Raw genomic sequence first — 18,240 nt, 5'->3', positions numbered from 1 at the left:
TTCTTTTCCTTCTTCTGCAGTAATCCTTTGCTATAGTTCACTGGGTAAAAGTCCCCAGAGCAACAGATCTTCAGCATTATCTGACATGTCAGGGTGTTTCAACTGTTCTTTTTATTTGAGGTTTGTGCAGGTGTTGTGTATCTCTTGCTTTTCTTCATTCTTTGAGGTGGAAATTCAGACTCCCTGCTGACCTTGTGATTTAATCAGCTGGGGACCTTAATCTCACCCTCTGTGGATTTAGTAGGTTTCTCTGCAAGCTTGAGAACTGCTCTGTTCAAATAAATTGTATGGTTTGAGGTACAGCAGAATATTTCTCTGGGAAGGTAATGGTGAACCCATTGACTGTCTGTGTCTTTTTACATTCCACCTTCCCCTTAATAGTTCTACTTTTCTGTATGTGTTTTGCAAGCCAAAATGTCAAGGAGCACCAGTGTTTTTCTTGGCACTCAGAGGACCATGATGGCTTTCTTGTGGCAAAGTTAGTTTTTCAGTGTGTGGTGTGTGAATCCCTTTTCCTATTTCCAAGCTTTTCTGTAGTAATCACTGAGTGTGGGCAGTTGATCAGAGAGCCTTTGGTTCTTTCACAAAGACGACAGCTCAGTCTTTCAATTATAAATATTTCTGCCTTTCTATTGCCATCTCTTTGTGTGTTCTTCTCCCACCCAGAGGATTATTCAGAATTGTTTGTGAACTCAGAATACTACAGACATTAAAGCTTAGGACAGATGTTGTGTAAGAAAGCAAGCCCCGTGCCACAAACTGAAGTCTGTGTGCAGTTTCTTCCAACAGGCTTGCACAATTGGTGACTTCTTAGAGGAAAGGGTCTTTTAATAAGCAGGCTAAATGAGTGCTTGTGTGAAGCTTCTGTTGCAGAAGGTACTCCTATGTTATCCCTTAACCATGGGATTGAAAACATACACTGAAAGTTGAATGTCTGTATTTACAAATCAATGGTAATCAGTCATTCTCAAAAAATAGTTTCTTTGCACCCTTAGATGTCTGTTTAAATTGCTAGAAAATCCAAAAGCTGTTTCAGCTTTGACTTAACTAGGTGCAAGGTGCTGGAGATAGTTTTTAGTGGAAATCTAGGCACCTAGAAATGACTGAGCTAGAACTTCTTCCTCAGTACTCAGAACTTCTTCCTCAGTATTGGGCATACAGGCAAGGAAACAAATTGTATTTGTTGGACTGATTTACCATGTTTAGACCATCTTAGGCTGATGAAATTGCCTGAGAGTCTGGTGCAGCTGGTCCTCTTTAAAACTGGAAAAAACTATTGATCACAAAATACATAATGATTAACCTGCTACCACACTGTTAATATACACACTCAGAACAACCTACTTTTGACATTTTTTTGATCTTCCCCTACAAAGTGATGGGCTGGGCATGACTGTTTGGTGTTTCTTCTTTTCTGTGTTCTCTTGCAGATGGAATATTATAAATGTTGATTGGTCATTTAGTCTCCAAATCAAACTATTTTTTAACTACATCATTAGACTCTAGTGACAGATGGTATGAAATAAATATTAGCACAAACTCAGTCTTGCATTTTGTGTTATTACACTGAATGATTTTATTAACAGAATAACAAAAGTCAGAGCTCTGCTAACGTCTTTAGGGGTTTTTTTTGTCAGTTCATTATTATTCCAGAACATACAAGAGTCTTACAAGTCCTCCTGTAAGCTTATGGAGGCAGTTGAGAACCTTTATTGCCACCTTGCTTAAAGACTAAATATTCATGTAGAGACATGAAGCCCTTGAGAGTATGACTTTGCCTTAGTTTATTTTAGATTATTTCCCTGGGTCTTATGAAGGATCCTTATGTCTGCTGCAACTGCTTTTGTCTTTCACAAGCAGCATATGAATAAATGCTCCTCAGTTCCATGGCTTCTACACAGAGTGCTCTAGGTAATGTCACAAGTGGGTTGATTTCACACTGGTTTATGTTAAGAAAAGCCATTAGCAACATTAGAGACAGAATTAGGGGCTATATTAGAGGCAAAAACTAAAACTGCACTCTGTGGAGGAAAACTTTATTTATTTTCTTCTCTGGTCATCTGTTTTCTACCCTTGAGTAGCTTGCTGGAGATAGAGAGTATTGGAACAACTCTTTCCTTGCCTTATATCTTACATTTATGAGGCTGGAAAGCATCAGGTAGAAAGCAGTTTTTATCCTCCTCTCTGGGCTTCAGAATGTATTCAGTGCAATGAACCCCAAATAACCCTAACACATGTCTGAGTGTTCTGTAGTAGATCGTAAAAAAATCCATTGTTTGATGACAGCAGAAATGAGCTTATGTGTAAAGACATTTCCTGTGGTTTCCCTTCTCTTTCCAGGCCTTTTGCATTACTCCTGCTTAAGAGGTGTCTGGCTATCAAACCTTTCAAGCTCTGTTGGCCAAATGATTTTCTTAGCTGGTTCGTGGAAATGTCTTCCTCTTGTTTGTTTCCTTCAATATTGTGTGCAACAAACAAGTAACTGAGAGAAACCAACGTTCTGTGGTGCTCTGTACTCTTCAGCAACCTACTAATCTGGGTTCTTACTCCTAGATTAATAATGAAGGGAAAATGGGTCTTTCATTGGTGGTGTTCTCTTTCATGTGTGGGTAATGCTAATCTATTCATTTTTTGACTTCAAGAAGAAACAGGTGTCTTGACACCCATTTTACCTTTTTTCAGCAAATTAAAAACAATTCTAGTTTTTGTCTTGAAAATAACTGGTTCTTTGCTTTCCAGTCCCTTCAATTCTGCAGATGACACAGTAAAACTTCAGTGAAAGTCAACTGCAGTACTCACTGTAGTTTTACAGCCCTAAATAGTTATACTTGTCTGCAAACAGTATTCTGCTTGTTCTCTCTTTCCACTCCATCTGTTCCCTTGCTATCTCTTATCCCCAGAAGAAAGATTATTTCTGTAAAGGAGCTGAGAGATGATTTTGTTGTTATTTTTGCGAGATTTGGTGATGGCCAAGAGGTGGCATTAAAGCCTGTTGAATATGTTGCATGTCTTCACAAGTTAGCCAGGACAAAAACCTCTGCTGTCCATTTGGGAACCCATGAGTAAGCCAAGATTGCTTTCTGTCCTGCATCTACTGCTTTAGATTCTTCTTGTGAATGGTAGCACTCCAGCTACCTGCTTCACCTGTCCTGAATCCTGCTATAGCTGAGGGACTGTGAGTAGGTGTTGGCACTTGATCTATTCTCAGCCTCTGAAGGGCCTTTGTGTGTGTTTGAAGTCATGTTCTTTCTGGCAGTGCTGCAGAGAAGTTGTGGGTTTTCTTGGTTTTAGATTGACAAAATTATCATTAGTTTATGAAGATTTAAATAGAAATTATTGAGGTTGTAGTAATAACGTATGGCATAGTTATGAAATCTCTTGTCTTGGAGATCTGTAGGTTTCCAGAGGGAAAGTAGATTCCTGTGGAAGGATTGTAAATTGTTTGGCAGTAGGTTTGCTTATTTTATGTTTGTCAAAGCACTGATAAAGAGGCTTTTAAGTTTTATTCTGGTAGATTCTGCATATGCAATAATCTTTCTTAATTGAAAAATATTTATGTAGCTACATCTTTAAGTAATAACCTGTAGATCAAACCTGACATTTACAACTCCACTTCTCCATGTAGTTTAAAGAGTGTATCATATGAAGCTAAACTGTGCAGGTGTTTCCTTTGAACTCATAGCTCATCCTAAAAAAGACTCAAGAGGAAGCACCTGTGAACATTCAAGTTTATAGACTTGTAGGTTAAAAGGGAGGACTAATGGATTTTGCAAGAAGTGTTTTGGGTTCCTAAGAGCCAGAGTTCTTGGGCCAGCATATTCTTTTATTTCCCTGGAATAGAATTCCTCTTTGTAGAATCTCCTTTATTTTGAGAGACTATTGAGAATAAAGGGCAATCCCTTCAGGCACTCTGGAAACTTAGCTGTGTCTGATTCTAAGAGGTGAGGTTGCTTTTCCATGTAAATGTTTATTTTGCCACCTAGGTCTTTCCCTCAGTAGGAATATGGAGTTTGCATTCTGCGCAGTTGTCCTGACACGGTGGGAGCATGGCACCCATACTCACAAGATGCCCCACTTCTTCTGGCCAGCTGTGTGAGGATTTGTTAGAATAAATGCTGTCCTGACCACATAGCATAAGTCTCTGGAGAATGCAGAAGACACAAACCTTGTCCTATGCTGAATGTGTCAGCAGGAGGAGAGAGCAGCCCGTAGCCATCCTGCTGCTGAGGTAAAGAGCATCTGCATTTCTGATTCATGGGACAGAATCATGGACCAGCTGAGGTCAGAAGGCCCCTCTGGCCCCATCATCTCGTCCCTCCCAGGCTCCCTGCAGGCTCAGCTAGGGCAGTGTGCTTATGGTCATGACCAGTTGAACCTGCACTTTGGCTCAATAGTGCAAGGAAAATATTATGTTCTAATTTTACTTAGTCTGCTGAGATTCCTTGCTGAACTTATTGTTGAAGACTTGATAAAATTTCAGCTGTTGTAGTTAATGTGTTTTTCCTGACTAATTTGATTTTTAATAGTCAGAGGATGCATGCTTCTTGTACTGCCTGTGTGTGGTAGTCTTGTAAAGCTGTGGTACGTTCTACCAAGTTCTGCTGTACAGATTCTTAATTAAGTCATTTAAAAAAATACTTAAATTACTGATTAGCTGGTTGTATAAGAAAGACTTCTTTGGACTTCATTTTGCCTGGTAAAAATGCAGCTTCTGATATTTCTTTTTAAAGAAAGACAAATGCATCTATGTTTTCTGTACATTACTTGTGCCATAACTTAATGGAAAATATCTCTTCCGGTGCTTGACTCTGAGTGAGAAACTGAAAGTGAAACAATCTTATTTTCTCTTGCTGAAGGAGAAATACGAAAAGTAGCTGAAGTATAATTAGCAATAAGACAATTTATTCAGAAATTATTTGAATATTGAGAACATCTGCAAAGGAACTTAGTCCTTTTTTTGATCATTTGGAATTCTTTAAAGAAGAAAAACAATTCTTTATTCAAACAGTTCTTTTTTTTTTTTTCCTAATGATTCCTTGCAGAGCAGCCAGCCTGTGTATGAACAATAATGATAGTATCCTCCATGAAAAGACAAAGGGTTAATCTGAGACTAGAGAAATGCACTTGAGAATAATGCAATACTGACAAGGGTCCTTCAGATTCATCTTGAATTCTGGCAGCAGTTCAGTTCCTTACTGGCACACATGAAGGAATGCTGTAGAAATTGTGTAAGTGGTTCAGGAAGAATGATGCCCCTTGTCACTATGTGGGAGCTGCTCCTGCCCCACTGAAATGAGGGTTGATGTCTGACTTATGAAAGCAAGATTGTCACCATTCTGGGAGAGGCAGTGTTTGTTTGTTTGTTTGTTGATAATGCCAGGAGATAACCCAAGATAACCCTATTCCTAAACATTCATTTCTTACATCTTGTCCTTCCCATTTTGTGGTAGGCAGTGTGTGTCTATATGCATAAAGAGAAGCTTCAACACGAGTCTCTCAGAATCAGGGGGAGGAGTTTCTGCTTTTAAGTAATTCCTAACCATTCTTTAATGAAAATATCATCAGGTGCAAGTTCCACAAACTTCCAGCTTTTGTACTTAAAGTTGTTCAATTTAAAATCAGTTTTTTCATAAAATGTAAATGCTTTCCATGCAGCACTTTTCTTGGTTACTGAGAGGAAATTATATGATTGAGTGGATAGTGGTAATAGAATGGTCAGTCTTTTTTTTGCAAGATAATACTGGCTTATTGATAAGGATTCTGCCATTCCTGTGCAGTCTGGGATGCCACTGTGATATCAAATGTTCTACTGTTTTATACTTTTCTAGAACAAGTCACCTTTTTCCAAGCCTGTTGTGAAAGTTACTAATTTCTTAAGACTATGATTGTGCAAGTTCATTTGTAATACATGTATCCAGTCTACATGCTTCACTATTAAGCAAGCCCACAGCCCTTCAAAAACTTCTCTGAAGTAATGGAGAATTCCATCGTCTCCAGCTGATAGAGCTGCTGTTCTGAAGGTTTGTCCTGAATATAGACATCTATACTATTTCTGTATGTGTCAGAAAGTACATATTGTAAAGAGAGTTCCTTGACCCTGTGTGTTCCTTTTACTAAACAATTAATATTTAGGATTTCAGACTTGTGAAACTATTTCTGTTCGAAAATTAAAAACAGAAATCATGATATTTGATCTTACTTTCTTGTTCCTTCAGGTACCTTCTCATCAGTGCTTTCATTTCTCAATTCTCTGTTTAAATACAGTCTTTCTAAGGGATCCCTGTTGCAAAGCACCATCTTCCCTGTTCATGTGTTTTCAGGGTTGGGCTGTCCTGTCTGTTCAGGCTGTGTTTGTCAACATTGTTTTTTCACCCTAAACAATGTTATGTAAACAGATTAATTCCTAAGGATTTTTTTTCTTTTTTTAAGTAAGGAAGGAGTTCAGCACCCTAGAAGGGAGCTGTACAAGAGTTAGAAAATAATTAATCTCCTCTCTCCTTCTTTTGCTTTCTACCTTTTCTCAGCACCTTACAGGGCTTTGTTGGCGGTTTGTTGGTGTCTTCTTTTGGATAGGTCTTTACAAAGATGGATTTACACAGGTTTAGGGTCCGTGAATCTCAATAATAATTTGAGAGTGTCCCATCCCTTGAAAATGACCTTTTTGGATACTTGGTCTTCAATACTGCTATGAGATGTTAAAGTAGAGACTGCCACACTTTTTTTTTTTTTTTTTAGTACTTTCCTGTTCAGTTATCTGTGTGGAAGTATTTTAAAGGTAATTTATAGATATTTGGGATCATTCTTCTTTTCCTCTGTCATGCTCTGCTAGTAATTTTTAGGTCTTACATGCCAAACAATATTCAGTTGGTTGACATAGCACCTGCAAGGATATTTTGACAAAATACTCGTTTTTATGTGTTTTTGCAGTGTCTTGGAAAGACATAAACAGTAATTAATTCCATATGAGTTTAGAAGTGTGATACCAACAAACTGCTTTGATTTTTTTTATTTTTTTTATTTTTTTTGTAATCTTGATGAGTGGAGTGACATCTGCAGTGGGAGGATCTCAGAATCTGTTTGAGACTGGAAACTTCAGAGAAAGTAGAGGAAGGAAATGGGAGGAGTGTGTTGCAAAAGAAGTAAAACGAGTGCTTCTTGTCCATATTTGCATGACTTCTTGCTGTGTTCTACAGTGTGGCTAACCTTGACCTTCTGCTGTGCCAGAAATGCTGTCTGCTCTGTATTAGAGCAGCACTGCTCATTTGCCCTGCTGCACACAGCAGAACTGCAGCATGAGTTGACGGGTTTTTGGATGATATTCCACTTTAAATGATAAACTGTACGAATGTCTGGGGTTAAATGCATTTGTGCAGTCCAGGTTACTGCTCTAAGAAGAGTCCTCTGGCAAAAGCTGAAAGAAGTTCTGTAATTTACAAGAAGGTTACCGGAAAAGAGGGTCCCATGTTGAAGGAAGTTGAACACTGACCCTGAAAATTACCTATTTTCAGTCTGTTTTGGATTTTGTGTGAGCTATGGGCATTTTATGAGCACATGCTGTTTTCCTCATGGGAATATCTGCTTTGAGACTGTTTGACCTTTTCCTTCTGCAGAAAGAGTGGTTGCTTGCAGAAGTTGAAAATTAAGTCAATAGTAGCTATGGTCTAACCAGGTATTGACTGCTATCTAATGCAAAAGAATCTCAAAAATAAAGTCTTTGATGTTACAAGTGTGGTAGATTGGTCAAACTCACTTCATTTTTTCTACCCTTCATTATTTCTGTCAACCAAATTTGCCATCTGTAAAACGAAGGAAATAATGCATTTTCATCTTCCAGCAATATTGTGAAAAGAAATTAATATTTGTGACGGGAGCTGGAGCACTCCTGGTTTTGATTTATGAATAGTAATTTCTTTACAGTTGTTTGGGATAGATCCTGCTTTTTATTTAGGATGTTGGTTTTGGTTGTATTTTTCTTTAAGGTATGGTAGAAGTTTTCATCCCTTTAAGAAGGTAGAAATCAAGACAAGCTGAAATAGCAGGAATCGTGTTAAGAGTGAGAAATAAATTATCTTTCTCTAGGAGCAAGTTCAGCCACTTGCAGCAGCTGTTTGTGGTTGTTGGTTCCTCAGAACTTCACCAGGTTGTCAGCATGTTGGTTTCATTCTGACAGGTACATTTTGGAATTTTAGTTGAGGATTTGTGAACCAGGAAATGTCCAGTTTACTCCAGTAAAAGTTTCAGTCCGTACTTGGTTTATTTTTAATATTATGTAGTTGCAAGAAAACCTTTGGGAAGATGTGCAAGGGAGTTCCTAAAGACAAGCTGTGATGTAAAAGAGGAGTCATCTCTTACTCAGATACAGCTGTTACTGCAGCATGATCTCTCTAATAAACTATATGTATGAGCCTGTAGTACCTTTAAACTTGAAATCAGTCCATGTAACACATCTCTAAGCCATTCTGGGATGTGGTGTTTTCAATCAGTGAATAGGATTTTGGAAATTAAATCTTGGGCCAAAGTGTTTTCTTCTTCCACAGTGTGCTGCTTGTGAAGTGCTGCTGCATGATTTATAGGTGCCTACAGTTAGGAAGTTTTGTACTTTCCATACTTCTTTTACTGTGTTTTTTTGCTCAAGTAACAAACTCAACCTGGTCTGTGTTAAGTTCAACTCAAGTTAAAAATATCTGACTGACTAGATAACTGAGAGACTTAAATGGACCTCTAAATGTCTCTTCACCTCAACTATTCTTTAATTCTGTGTACAATGAAGTTCTTGTATTCTCTGATAAATATGTGTTTAGTTAAAATAAAAGAGGACAAAAATCTTATTAAAGGTTGATTAGAAAGCTGTAGATTCAGTCACACTCTATTAGAGAATATTTGTTATAAAGAAGTTGACCTGTCTAGCTGCTGCTATTACCACAGAAATCAATTGAAGAGTGTTGTGAAATCTGTGGAACTTGACACTTGAAACCAGGCACAGGTAAACTCAGGCTCTTAAAATAGGGATTATCTGTAGGAGCCCAAGAAACTATATAGGCAAGTGCAACAAAACCACTGCAAAGGTTTTGTTTGTTTTCTGCATAAGAAAGTGTTGTATGTCCTCATTTTTTTTCTCTTCCTAGTAGAAATTCCTAGACTATGAGATACATTTCTTATTTTGGTAGGAAGTAGTGGTAAGTTCCAGCTGAAGTATTGGAAAATCTTTCTTGCTGCCTGAGTGTTGGCTGTTTTTTAGTGCCTTCATCCTATCCCTGTATAGTGTAGTCTGGCATGCTATGAGTAGGTACTTCAGAGTGTATTAAAAGCTGTTCTGGAGACTGAGTAGTCACTGCCCATGCCTGTTTTACTGTTACGCTTTATTTTACAAAGGACACCTTTATAAAATGGAGCTCAAATAAGTAGTTTATTTTACTTACTGCAGAAAGATTTGTGCGATTCTTATGTTTGAATCTTGGTATCTCAACATTTCAAATTAAAATGTAAGAATGCTCTCTGATAGGACAATGAGTCTGTTCTGTCTATTAGCTAGTATCTGAGGAGTCTCCAAAAAAAAAATATATATACACAACTTAGCTCATGGCACGCATTTCTGAAATGTATGTTTATTAGGATGATGCTTTGTTTTCTTCAATTTTTTAAAATATATCCACTAAAATCTGGTAGGACAAACTGCTGCAGGGGAGAGGTAAGGCACTGTTTCTAAGATTGCACAATAAGTATAGAAAAAGAGTAGAACTAATCCCAGCATTGCATGGTCTAGCCACAAAGTTGTCCCAAGTATTGCGCAAATCTTGAAGAAAAAATGTAATAAAAAAGAATTTCTCACTTCTGAACCAAGAATGTTTTGTCATATTTTTATCATCAAATGCTGTAAAATCTGCCAAATTTGTGACTCATGTCCATGCTGGGTACTGCATTTGCACTTAATACAGCACCAGACTGTTGCCTTAGGCACATTAGTTTGAGACTGTGTTGGAGCTCAGTTCTTTCATCATGACCCTGACACCGGAATGTGCATGCACTGAACCGTCGCAATTGTGTGAAAAGACCTTGTGAATGTTTTCCAAATAAAAATGTTCTTGTCACCTTTCATCTGCAAAAGCCACTGCATGTATCATTCACACAGTGCTCTCTACAATACTAAATTGCTGTGCTTCCTAAAGCCAGTAGTGGTTAGTAATTTATTTGCTGGTTACTGCCAGAGAGCTGAATTGTGAGTACAATGAGACACATGGAGCGCAGGGCAGAAAGAGCCTGGTGAAATGTTCTGTTCGTTGTGTTTGAAGGTATTATAGTGTGTACCACATGCAGGAAGTGGTGATGGTAAAAATACAATCTCTAATAGGGCAGTGTACACAAATAGCCTTTTATTTAATCTTTTCTTATGCAGAATGTGGTTTCCTTTGAGCTTGTAGAGAATAATATGGTTCTAGCCTGCAGCAGGAGGCAGGATTGCCAGTAGGGATGTATTGCAGTGTATATTTAGTCCATTATAGCTGTATATATCTAATGTATTATCAGCTTTTTTAAAAAAATGTTTTCCTGTCTAGATTTTGTAACTATTCAACTTTGACTTCAGCACCCAGGGAGTTCAAATGTTCCCTATTCCTACTTAGCAGTAATATGTGTTGGACTATAGCAGTGTCCTCAGTTGCTGAATGATTGAGAGGAAGTCTTTTTTGGGGAGATCCATGTAACACAAGAACCTTAAACTATTTCTGCTCAAATAAAGCCTTTAATGACGTTTTCAATGTCTTCATTGTAAAGATCAAATAAACTGCTGTAATGATTATGAAATAGCTGTGTTGATACCGTTTTCTTCAATTAAGACCTTGGTACAAATATTTTTCTGGCTGCAGTCACTGAAATGTTGACCTTTCAGAACACTGTTTTGTATAATGTTCTGATGAGATTTTTAAGTGCTTGCTCTCGGCAGTTTCCCATCCTTTACCATCCTTTTGACATTTTCATGAGACATCAGCCATGTTTGAACTATATCTGTCCAAGGAGGTAGTGGAAAATGGACACAGGGATAAGCTGGTCATTCTCAATTTAAACAGTGGAACTCTCATGCTTTTTTACAAGGCATAGGAATGACAAGACTAAAGGCTTCTGGTTTGTGTTCTGTAACACAGAAAAAAAGTATTCTGGGGAAAAAATATTTGTGTGTTGATCATGGAGTTCCCTGTGCTTTCCTCCCAGAGACAATCCCTTCTCAGCCTTGTCCTGTCAAGTCTCTCTCTCCTCTGCCTCCTTGTCACAGTCACATTCTGTCATTTGGCTAATCTGAAGCTCTAGACATATTTCTGTGTGGGAGATACCAGGTTAAAATACAGACAGATGTTCTTCTTGTAGACGTGGTGCAACCCAGAAAAGCCTGGCCCTGTCCTACTGGACTTCACTGCCCTCTTACTGTGTGTTGTAACCTGAATGGTCTCTTTCCTCACAGTAGCAAATTGCTTGTGCCTCTTAGCACATCCCCAGCCTCTATCTGAAATATCCTGAATAATTTCTTGTTATGTCTCAAGGCCTTTTTTCTAACTGGACACTGTAGGTGAAAAGGTAGACGCTGATCTGATGACATGTTAATTTACCAGGAGCCATTTCATTGTGTAGCAGTTGGCTGTGGTTGAGTAACTGTGTGCAGAAGGACTGAGTTCCGTAAGAAGAAAATAATTGGCAGTGCTGCTACATCTCCCATCACACATTTCATTTAGCATCAATAATTAGTTAACCTCTCTTTTGGACAGAAATCACTTCTCTCAGCTGTTTGCTGAAGGATGCTTTTGTTGTGAAATAGAATACTGAAGTCATTTGCACTTTCCTAATAAGAAGAAAAAAGAACACAGAGTGTTAAACTTAGTTAAATGAACATCTTTTTGCTAAAACTCTGCTTCTTACAGGATTTGAAAATACCAGTTTTCTCTAGCTTTTTGGTCCCTTGTACTCTACCCATTCCCTTTCTCTCAGTGTGTTAACCTCATCTGTCTTTGACACACTCCCACCAGAATGCAGATAACATTTGGTGTGGCTAGGCGTGAGCTACCTACATACTTCTTAATTAGCCAGTGTGTGCATATGGGTTGGCCAGCTGGCTTTCTCTGAGCAGAATATGTAATGTTGGCTTTTGCCTGCCTTTCCCTCAGTTCAGCTGTTCTTAGCCATCTCTCTTGTACTCATCCACTAACTATTTTTTCTTTTGGTAGACTCTTAATAGCTTTGAGATCTAGATCATACCAGCCATTTCAAAATAAACTTGGAAGAGACAAATTTCTAGGGCTGGGAAGGAGATTGCTAAGAGAAAATCAGGTCAATTAAACATTGAATTAGTTTAAATCAATGACTGCCCTCTCTCCTCATTGTAGTTTAGTTTGCTATGTACAGTGTTTTCAGAGCTTGATTCCTCCTGGTTTAAGCTGAGCCGTGTTTAGGAATTGTTGAATGTACTCCAACCTTTAATGTGCATTTAGTACATGGAACTGCACTAAAGTAGTCCAGAGCAAACCTGCTAAATGTGACTAGTGGAAATTTGGATTTTTGTTACCAGCTGTTCTAGTCTACAGATCTGCTCTCGATAATTCTTTACTTCTTGCTAATTTAGATGTAGCCATAGTTGTCATTTTCAGTAGCTTAATTTTATTATAACATTCAGAAGCATTCCTGTCAGCTATTTATAGCAGAAATTTGCTATAGTTGATTCACTGTTTCCCAGTCTGGAGTAAATCCTTATTGAGAGAGGGATTTTTTTTGTTTGTTTGATTTTGGTTTTGTTTTTCTTTTTCCCTGCAGATGAAGCAGAGGTAGTTGAGAAGATTGCTTTACTGTAGACCCCTGCTTTTCAAATGCAGATGCTTTCTGGAGCAGGAGGCTAGATGCAGTGTCTTGGAAATGAACTCATCAATTACTGATACTCCCATAGAAGGTTAATCTTGTGCCCCCTTGCTTTGAGTGGTCCCAGCAGGCAGCTAACCTTCAAGATCATCTGTACAGCAGGGCTACCAGAGAAAACCTTCCCAAAGCATCCTGTCACATTTTGCTGTAGGTGTTGAAGGGAACACAGTCTGAACCAGAAAGGAAACAGCTAGTTCAGTGAGCACCAAAACTAATGATGCCTAATTTCTTAGCAATTTGTGTCTTGTAATTGACTGACTCTGGTAATGTGCAGGTCTCAACTAAAACTGCCCCCCATAATTAAGAGAAAAAAAGAAAGGAAAAGTGGTTTACAAAGGCCATCTCGTGTGGAGTTTTCTTCCAGGCAGTATGTCATGAAGCTCATATTGAAGCCTTCCCATGCGAAAAACAGTGATGGATTATTATTGTTATTCTTATTATCCACTGGCCACCTTTACCCCTGAAATTTGTGAGTGCTTAATATATTTGAAAATTTCTGCTGCTGCCAAATTAAAAGAAAATCCATCTACAGGCTTGGAAGTCATTAGTGAATCATACATATTCACTATGTATGCACCTAACACAAACCCATGGCCCTTAATTTCTCAGAAGAACAAACTGAAAGGTGTAAAGGAGTGAATGACAGTGGCAGCAGCACCATTGTAGTACTGCTTGAATTCCCTGGTTTTTTGCATAGGTAAGGAGAAGCTTTTTCACATCTTTTTCATCAGTGCTAGTTGTAAGCTTATACTAATTAATACAATGACTTGTTAGCAGTAGACATTAATTATATCACTAATAATCACTGTAGCTAATTACATCTGAAATTCTGGTGGTTGGTGGGATTTTTTGGGGATTTTTTTTATGTCCAGGGTTTTTTATATGAAATAATCCTAGCATTGTATGTCACTGCCCATAGATCTGTCTAGATGCTTACCTTTATTACTTCAAGGAGAAAATAGAATTTTTCGTTTCTTAGTTGAAAAATGACTGAGAGAAGAGTTCAACAGTATTTCCAGTAGTATGACTCATGATAGGTAATGAATGTGCAGGAAAGATGTCCAAACATAAAATAAGAATATCTGATTTTGTTACATACAGAGAAGTTTCTTTAGTAGGAAACAAATTCTGTTTTATTGAAAAGCTTGAAATCAGTCTGTTTGAGAGAAAGCACAGCTGTGCCTGTCTATCAGATGAAAAGTAAGGACACTGCTTGTTGTGACAGAGGAGAATAATTTGAATGTAAAGAGTTTAACTTTTAATTTATGGTTCTGGTGATTCAAAATGTGCCATCAAGATTGTCTAATAAACCAGTAATTGCATTAAGAAATGGCAGTGAGGAAAACTCAAAGCAGACAGATCTAGATTTCCCTGGAAGACCCTGTTAATGTTCTACATTTTCACTATGAATGCAAACATTTGTGTTTAGAACTTGAGTTGAAATGGCACTGAACTCCAAACAAATGGAAATAAAAGTTGAAGTGTCAGTAAAATCACTTATTCCGCAGAAAATTTTATTGTTATATACACTATGTAATCACCAGTTGAATAGTTTGCCTAATTTCTGGGCCACCATAGTGATATTTTAATAATTTTTTTTAATATCTGCTCTTTATGAAAAGTATTTTTTTCTCAAATACTTGATGCATTTATGTCTGTTTTAAATTTTGCACAGCCATTGTGCAACAGCAGTCTGGTACTTGGAACACTTTATGGAAATAGTGCTGTTTGTTAGTCTTAGAGTGTGGTGGTTCTGCTTTGGTAATCCAGTATGTAACACTCAGTTTTAGTGAAATTCCAAAGCAGTTTTTTTTCCCCAAAACATATTTGACTTTGAGTCAAGAATTTCATGAATTCACGTTGACTTTGGATCACAGAATCAGTGGGTCAGGTTGGAGGGGAACACAGTGGGCCATCCCAGAGCACGTGGCACAGGATTGTATCTGGAGGGTTTTTGAACACCTCCAGTGAGGGAGACTCTGACACCTCTGGGTTAACTGTCCCAGTGCTTGGTCACCTGCACAGGAAAGTTGAGCTTCCTGCACATCTGCTTCTGCCTGTTGACCATTTGGTAAAGAAAATGGAAACATCCTATGCTTTCTGTTTTCATTTATTTCTATTTCTATATTAAGCTAACTGTATTATTAAAAATACCTTTAATTGAAATCTATTTTGAAAGTGTTTTCATATTCCTCTTGCCCCTATACAATACTTGAGGCTGGTATACCAGCCTGCCATTTAAAAAAATAAACTGTTGCTGTCCAGATGAGACATGCAGGGAGGCCTTTTGTGAAGGGCAGCTCCTGCTGGTGAAGCAAATGAGCCCAAGGGAGCCAAGCCTAAGCTCTTTAAGTTTGGCTTTTTGCTGTCATACACCAGTGAATGGCATATGAAACCAGGAAAGGAAGAGAAGAAAAGCAGGAATGGAGATAATTTCAGGAAGCCAGGTAGCAGTAAAAAAGGAAGGAAAGGAAACAGCAGCATATGCAATGAAAAATATTTTGATTAAAATAATAAAGAAAACTTTGACCCATTATTTTTTTAAGTAGTTGTAATCATGATATATACAATGGGAATTGTTACGAATGAAACTTACAGAGAGGATTTGAGAGGCTAAATGAGCAGAAGCAGATTTATGACTTGTCCCTTTTTAAACCCATGGGAACAGATATTTGCTACTATGGTAATACATTATGTTTGGTCTAATCAGCACAGTACTATTCTGTGAAGATAGTAACTTGTTGCTTCTTTTAGGATTCAGGAAAGATTTTTTGTAAATTACAGGAAACTCAGTGTAGTTTTCTTTCTCTTTGAACTGATAACCATATTTTTGTTCCTGCAGCTGTTAGAAAAAGCAACTAACAACAAAAGGCTGATAACCATGTGCTTTAATGTTCATTAAAATTGAACAATTACTCTCTGTATCAGTAAGGCTGCATCAATCCTGTTAACACTCCATAAATGGAGTATACTAATGTTTCTTTTGTCTTAAGTAAGAGTAGAACAGTATGAGTTTCACAATATTGTATCATAGTGGAGACAAGATTCTGGTTATAGACTGTGAGATTGTTTCTAATTAATCTCTTCCTGTTTTTCATAAGCTTGTGGTTAGTGTTAAAAAAAAAACCCAACAAAACAAAAAACAACTTCCTCAGGTGTAGGGGAAAGGGAGGAAAACAGCAGAACTTAGTGCAACCTTTCCTACTTCTCTGTCTCAAGGATTTAGCTTTTTGAACTTTCTTCCCCTCCTATTCTGGAAGATTAACAAAGTAGCATGTTACATTGTTGTGTACAGCACTATTACTCTTAGACAAATATTCAAATTTTCCACGGTTTAAGCTTTGTGGGGGATGGATGTGTGGGCAGGATGTAGAAATTTGTTTGAATATCAATGTCTCACTACACACTCAGGTGTAGTGTGCAAAATGGTTTTTTCAAAGTCCAGATTTGTTGTCAGTTAACTGTGTCAAACCAAAATAGTGCCATGGTCGTAGAACAGCAACAAATTCTCTACGTGATGATCCCAAAACCTTAATGGTAAAGCAACAGTAGAAGTGTTGCACCTGAAATGGTGACTTGATCAAGCATTGAATTATGACAACTCAGTAAGATTGTCATCATGTAAATACTTGTAACAAAACACATCAACTCAAAAAGACCCATAAAAAGTCATAGTCTTTAAAGTGCTGTCAAATGCAGTTTTACCTTTTGTGTGACCTTTCCTCTCAGCCATTCTTGCAAAAAGGGTGGCTCTTCCTGCTGTGGAAGAGGCAAGTCAGACCTCTTCCATCATGTGAATCTGTAGTGACACTTGTTTGGTGTACCATGGAGATGAAACACTACACAGCTCTTGGAGCTTTATATAGATATATATCTGGCTCTAGTAGTGGCTTATGTAATTGATTTGATAGACAGTGGAAATTAAGGTTTCTAGTTCTGGGTTTAAGCTTTAGAAGATTTTTCTTCTAAAAGGGCATCTCTTGATCCAGAAAGAATCATAAATCATAAGACTTGACTTTTTTTTCCCATACTACTTTGAATATACAGTGTTTCAATTTCCTGGGCTAGAAAGCCTTATTTCTCTTTCCAGTGTTGCTGGAAATAGTGTTCATCTTTCTAAGCCTTAGGACATTTAACACGAAGTGAGATATTGAACCTATGAACCTGTTAAAATAGCCAAAAATGTTCAGTCTTCCAAAAAGGTAAGCTAGAGGGATGAGGTAGTTTAGCAGCTGACTTGGTGCTTTTTTCATACACCATCCCCAGCAACAGCTGTGTTAGACCTTTTGGGGTTTTGCCCCAAGGTTTGAGCTGCATGTGAGGAAGATGCTTGGAGCCAGGTGTCGTTTTAGTAATCTTTTTTGGGGTACTATCCAGCTCTGCTACCATCTGCAGTAACATTTGTCCTGAAATGACACTGCCGTGTGTATATTTATGTAATGTTGTTTGTTTGTTTTTCAGACACAGGATGAACCCACTGATACAAGATACAACTAGCTAAACAGCTATAAAATGCCCAAATTTGGGTCTACAAAAACAGTTCAAGTTGAAAATTCTGACAGCAATAGCACCATGGTGGAAAAAACAACTGCAAGAAAGGTAAAGTTTATATTAATGCCCCTTTAATTTCAGTAAAATGAAGCATGTTTCATGATTTTTGTTGCTGTAATTGGAAGAAATAAATATGAATCTCTGTTCTGATATATTCAGTATTGAAAAAAGTTATACATTTTTACATTTATTTAACTGTAACTTAAACCGTGGGATAGAATTCTACTTTTATTGTAATGTGCAAGTTAATTTAAAAGGAGCTGGATGCTTTGGTGTTATTTGATATAAGCTAATATATAGTCTCCATATCTTAGCTAATTTGAAGTCTTCATATACTCACAAGAACAACAGTCCATATTTTATTTTATTTTACTGTGTATTTCTCTCTGTACAAACACACAAAACAGGTGTGAAGGCCTGTGACAGAGCACAGACCAAAGAAGAACAGAAGTTTCCAATATTCCTTTATAGCAGAGGGACTTACTTCCCCTGTGAAGGAGGACTTAAAAGCCAAATGCTGCACAAAGCTTTAGAGTAGCTCCTGTACAAGGGAGTCCCATCTAAAAATTGTACAGACCATTTTTGAGTGTTGGGAAATGAAGGAATATCATGTCATGCTGAAGGGTTGTTTGTTGTTTATGAATGTGAAGTATCGCATGATTTTCAGAGTTCTGGAGGCAAGTTTCAAATCACCCAGTTCTTCAGTGTCTCTGCCTAGTGCACTTGTACAATAGAGCACAGATTTATCGGTGCTACTAATGAGTAACAGAAGCTGGAGTAATCCTCTGCTTTGAC

At 37.7% G+C, this 18,240-nt stretch overlaps 1 protein-coding gene across 2 annotated transcripts in view; it reads left to right on the top strand.

Annotated features, from left to right (window-relative positions):
* The window catches only part of ANKRD12 (ankyrin repeat domain 12), a 59,630-nt gene that overhangs the window by 1,861 nt on the left and 39,529 nt on the right, over positions 1-18,240 (top strand). Inside the window, exon 2 of one of the 2 annotated variants that reach the window (XM_063166209.1) lies at positions 17,356-17,493. In XM_063166209.1, the coding sequence (XP_063022279.1) occupies positions 17,407-17,493 (87 nt within the window). In that variant the 5' untranslated portion in view covers positions 17,356-17,406. Of the gene's footprint in view, positions 1-17,353; positions 17,494-18,240 lie in introns of those variants that run through there. The other variant, XM_063166217.1, reaches the window with a different exon arrangement.

Source organism: Melospiza melodia, chromosome 1 (genome assembly GCF_035770615.1).
Source record: "Melospiza melodia melodia isolate bMelMel2 chromosome 1, bMelMel2.pri, whole genome shotgun sequence".
Classification (NCBI taxonomy): domain Eukaryota; kingdom Metazoa; phylum Chordata; class Aves; order Passeriformes; family Passerellidae; genus Melospiza; species Melospiza melodia.
The sequence above is the reverse complement of the archived record's forward strand: the minus strand, read 5'-3'. Positions and strand labels throughout refer to the sequence as shown.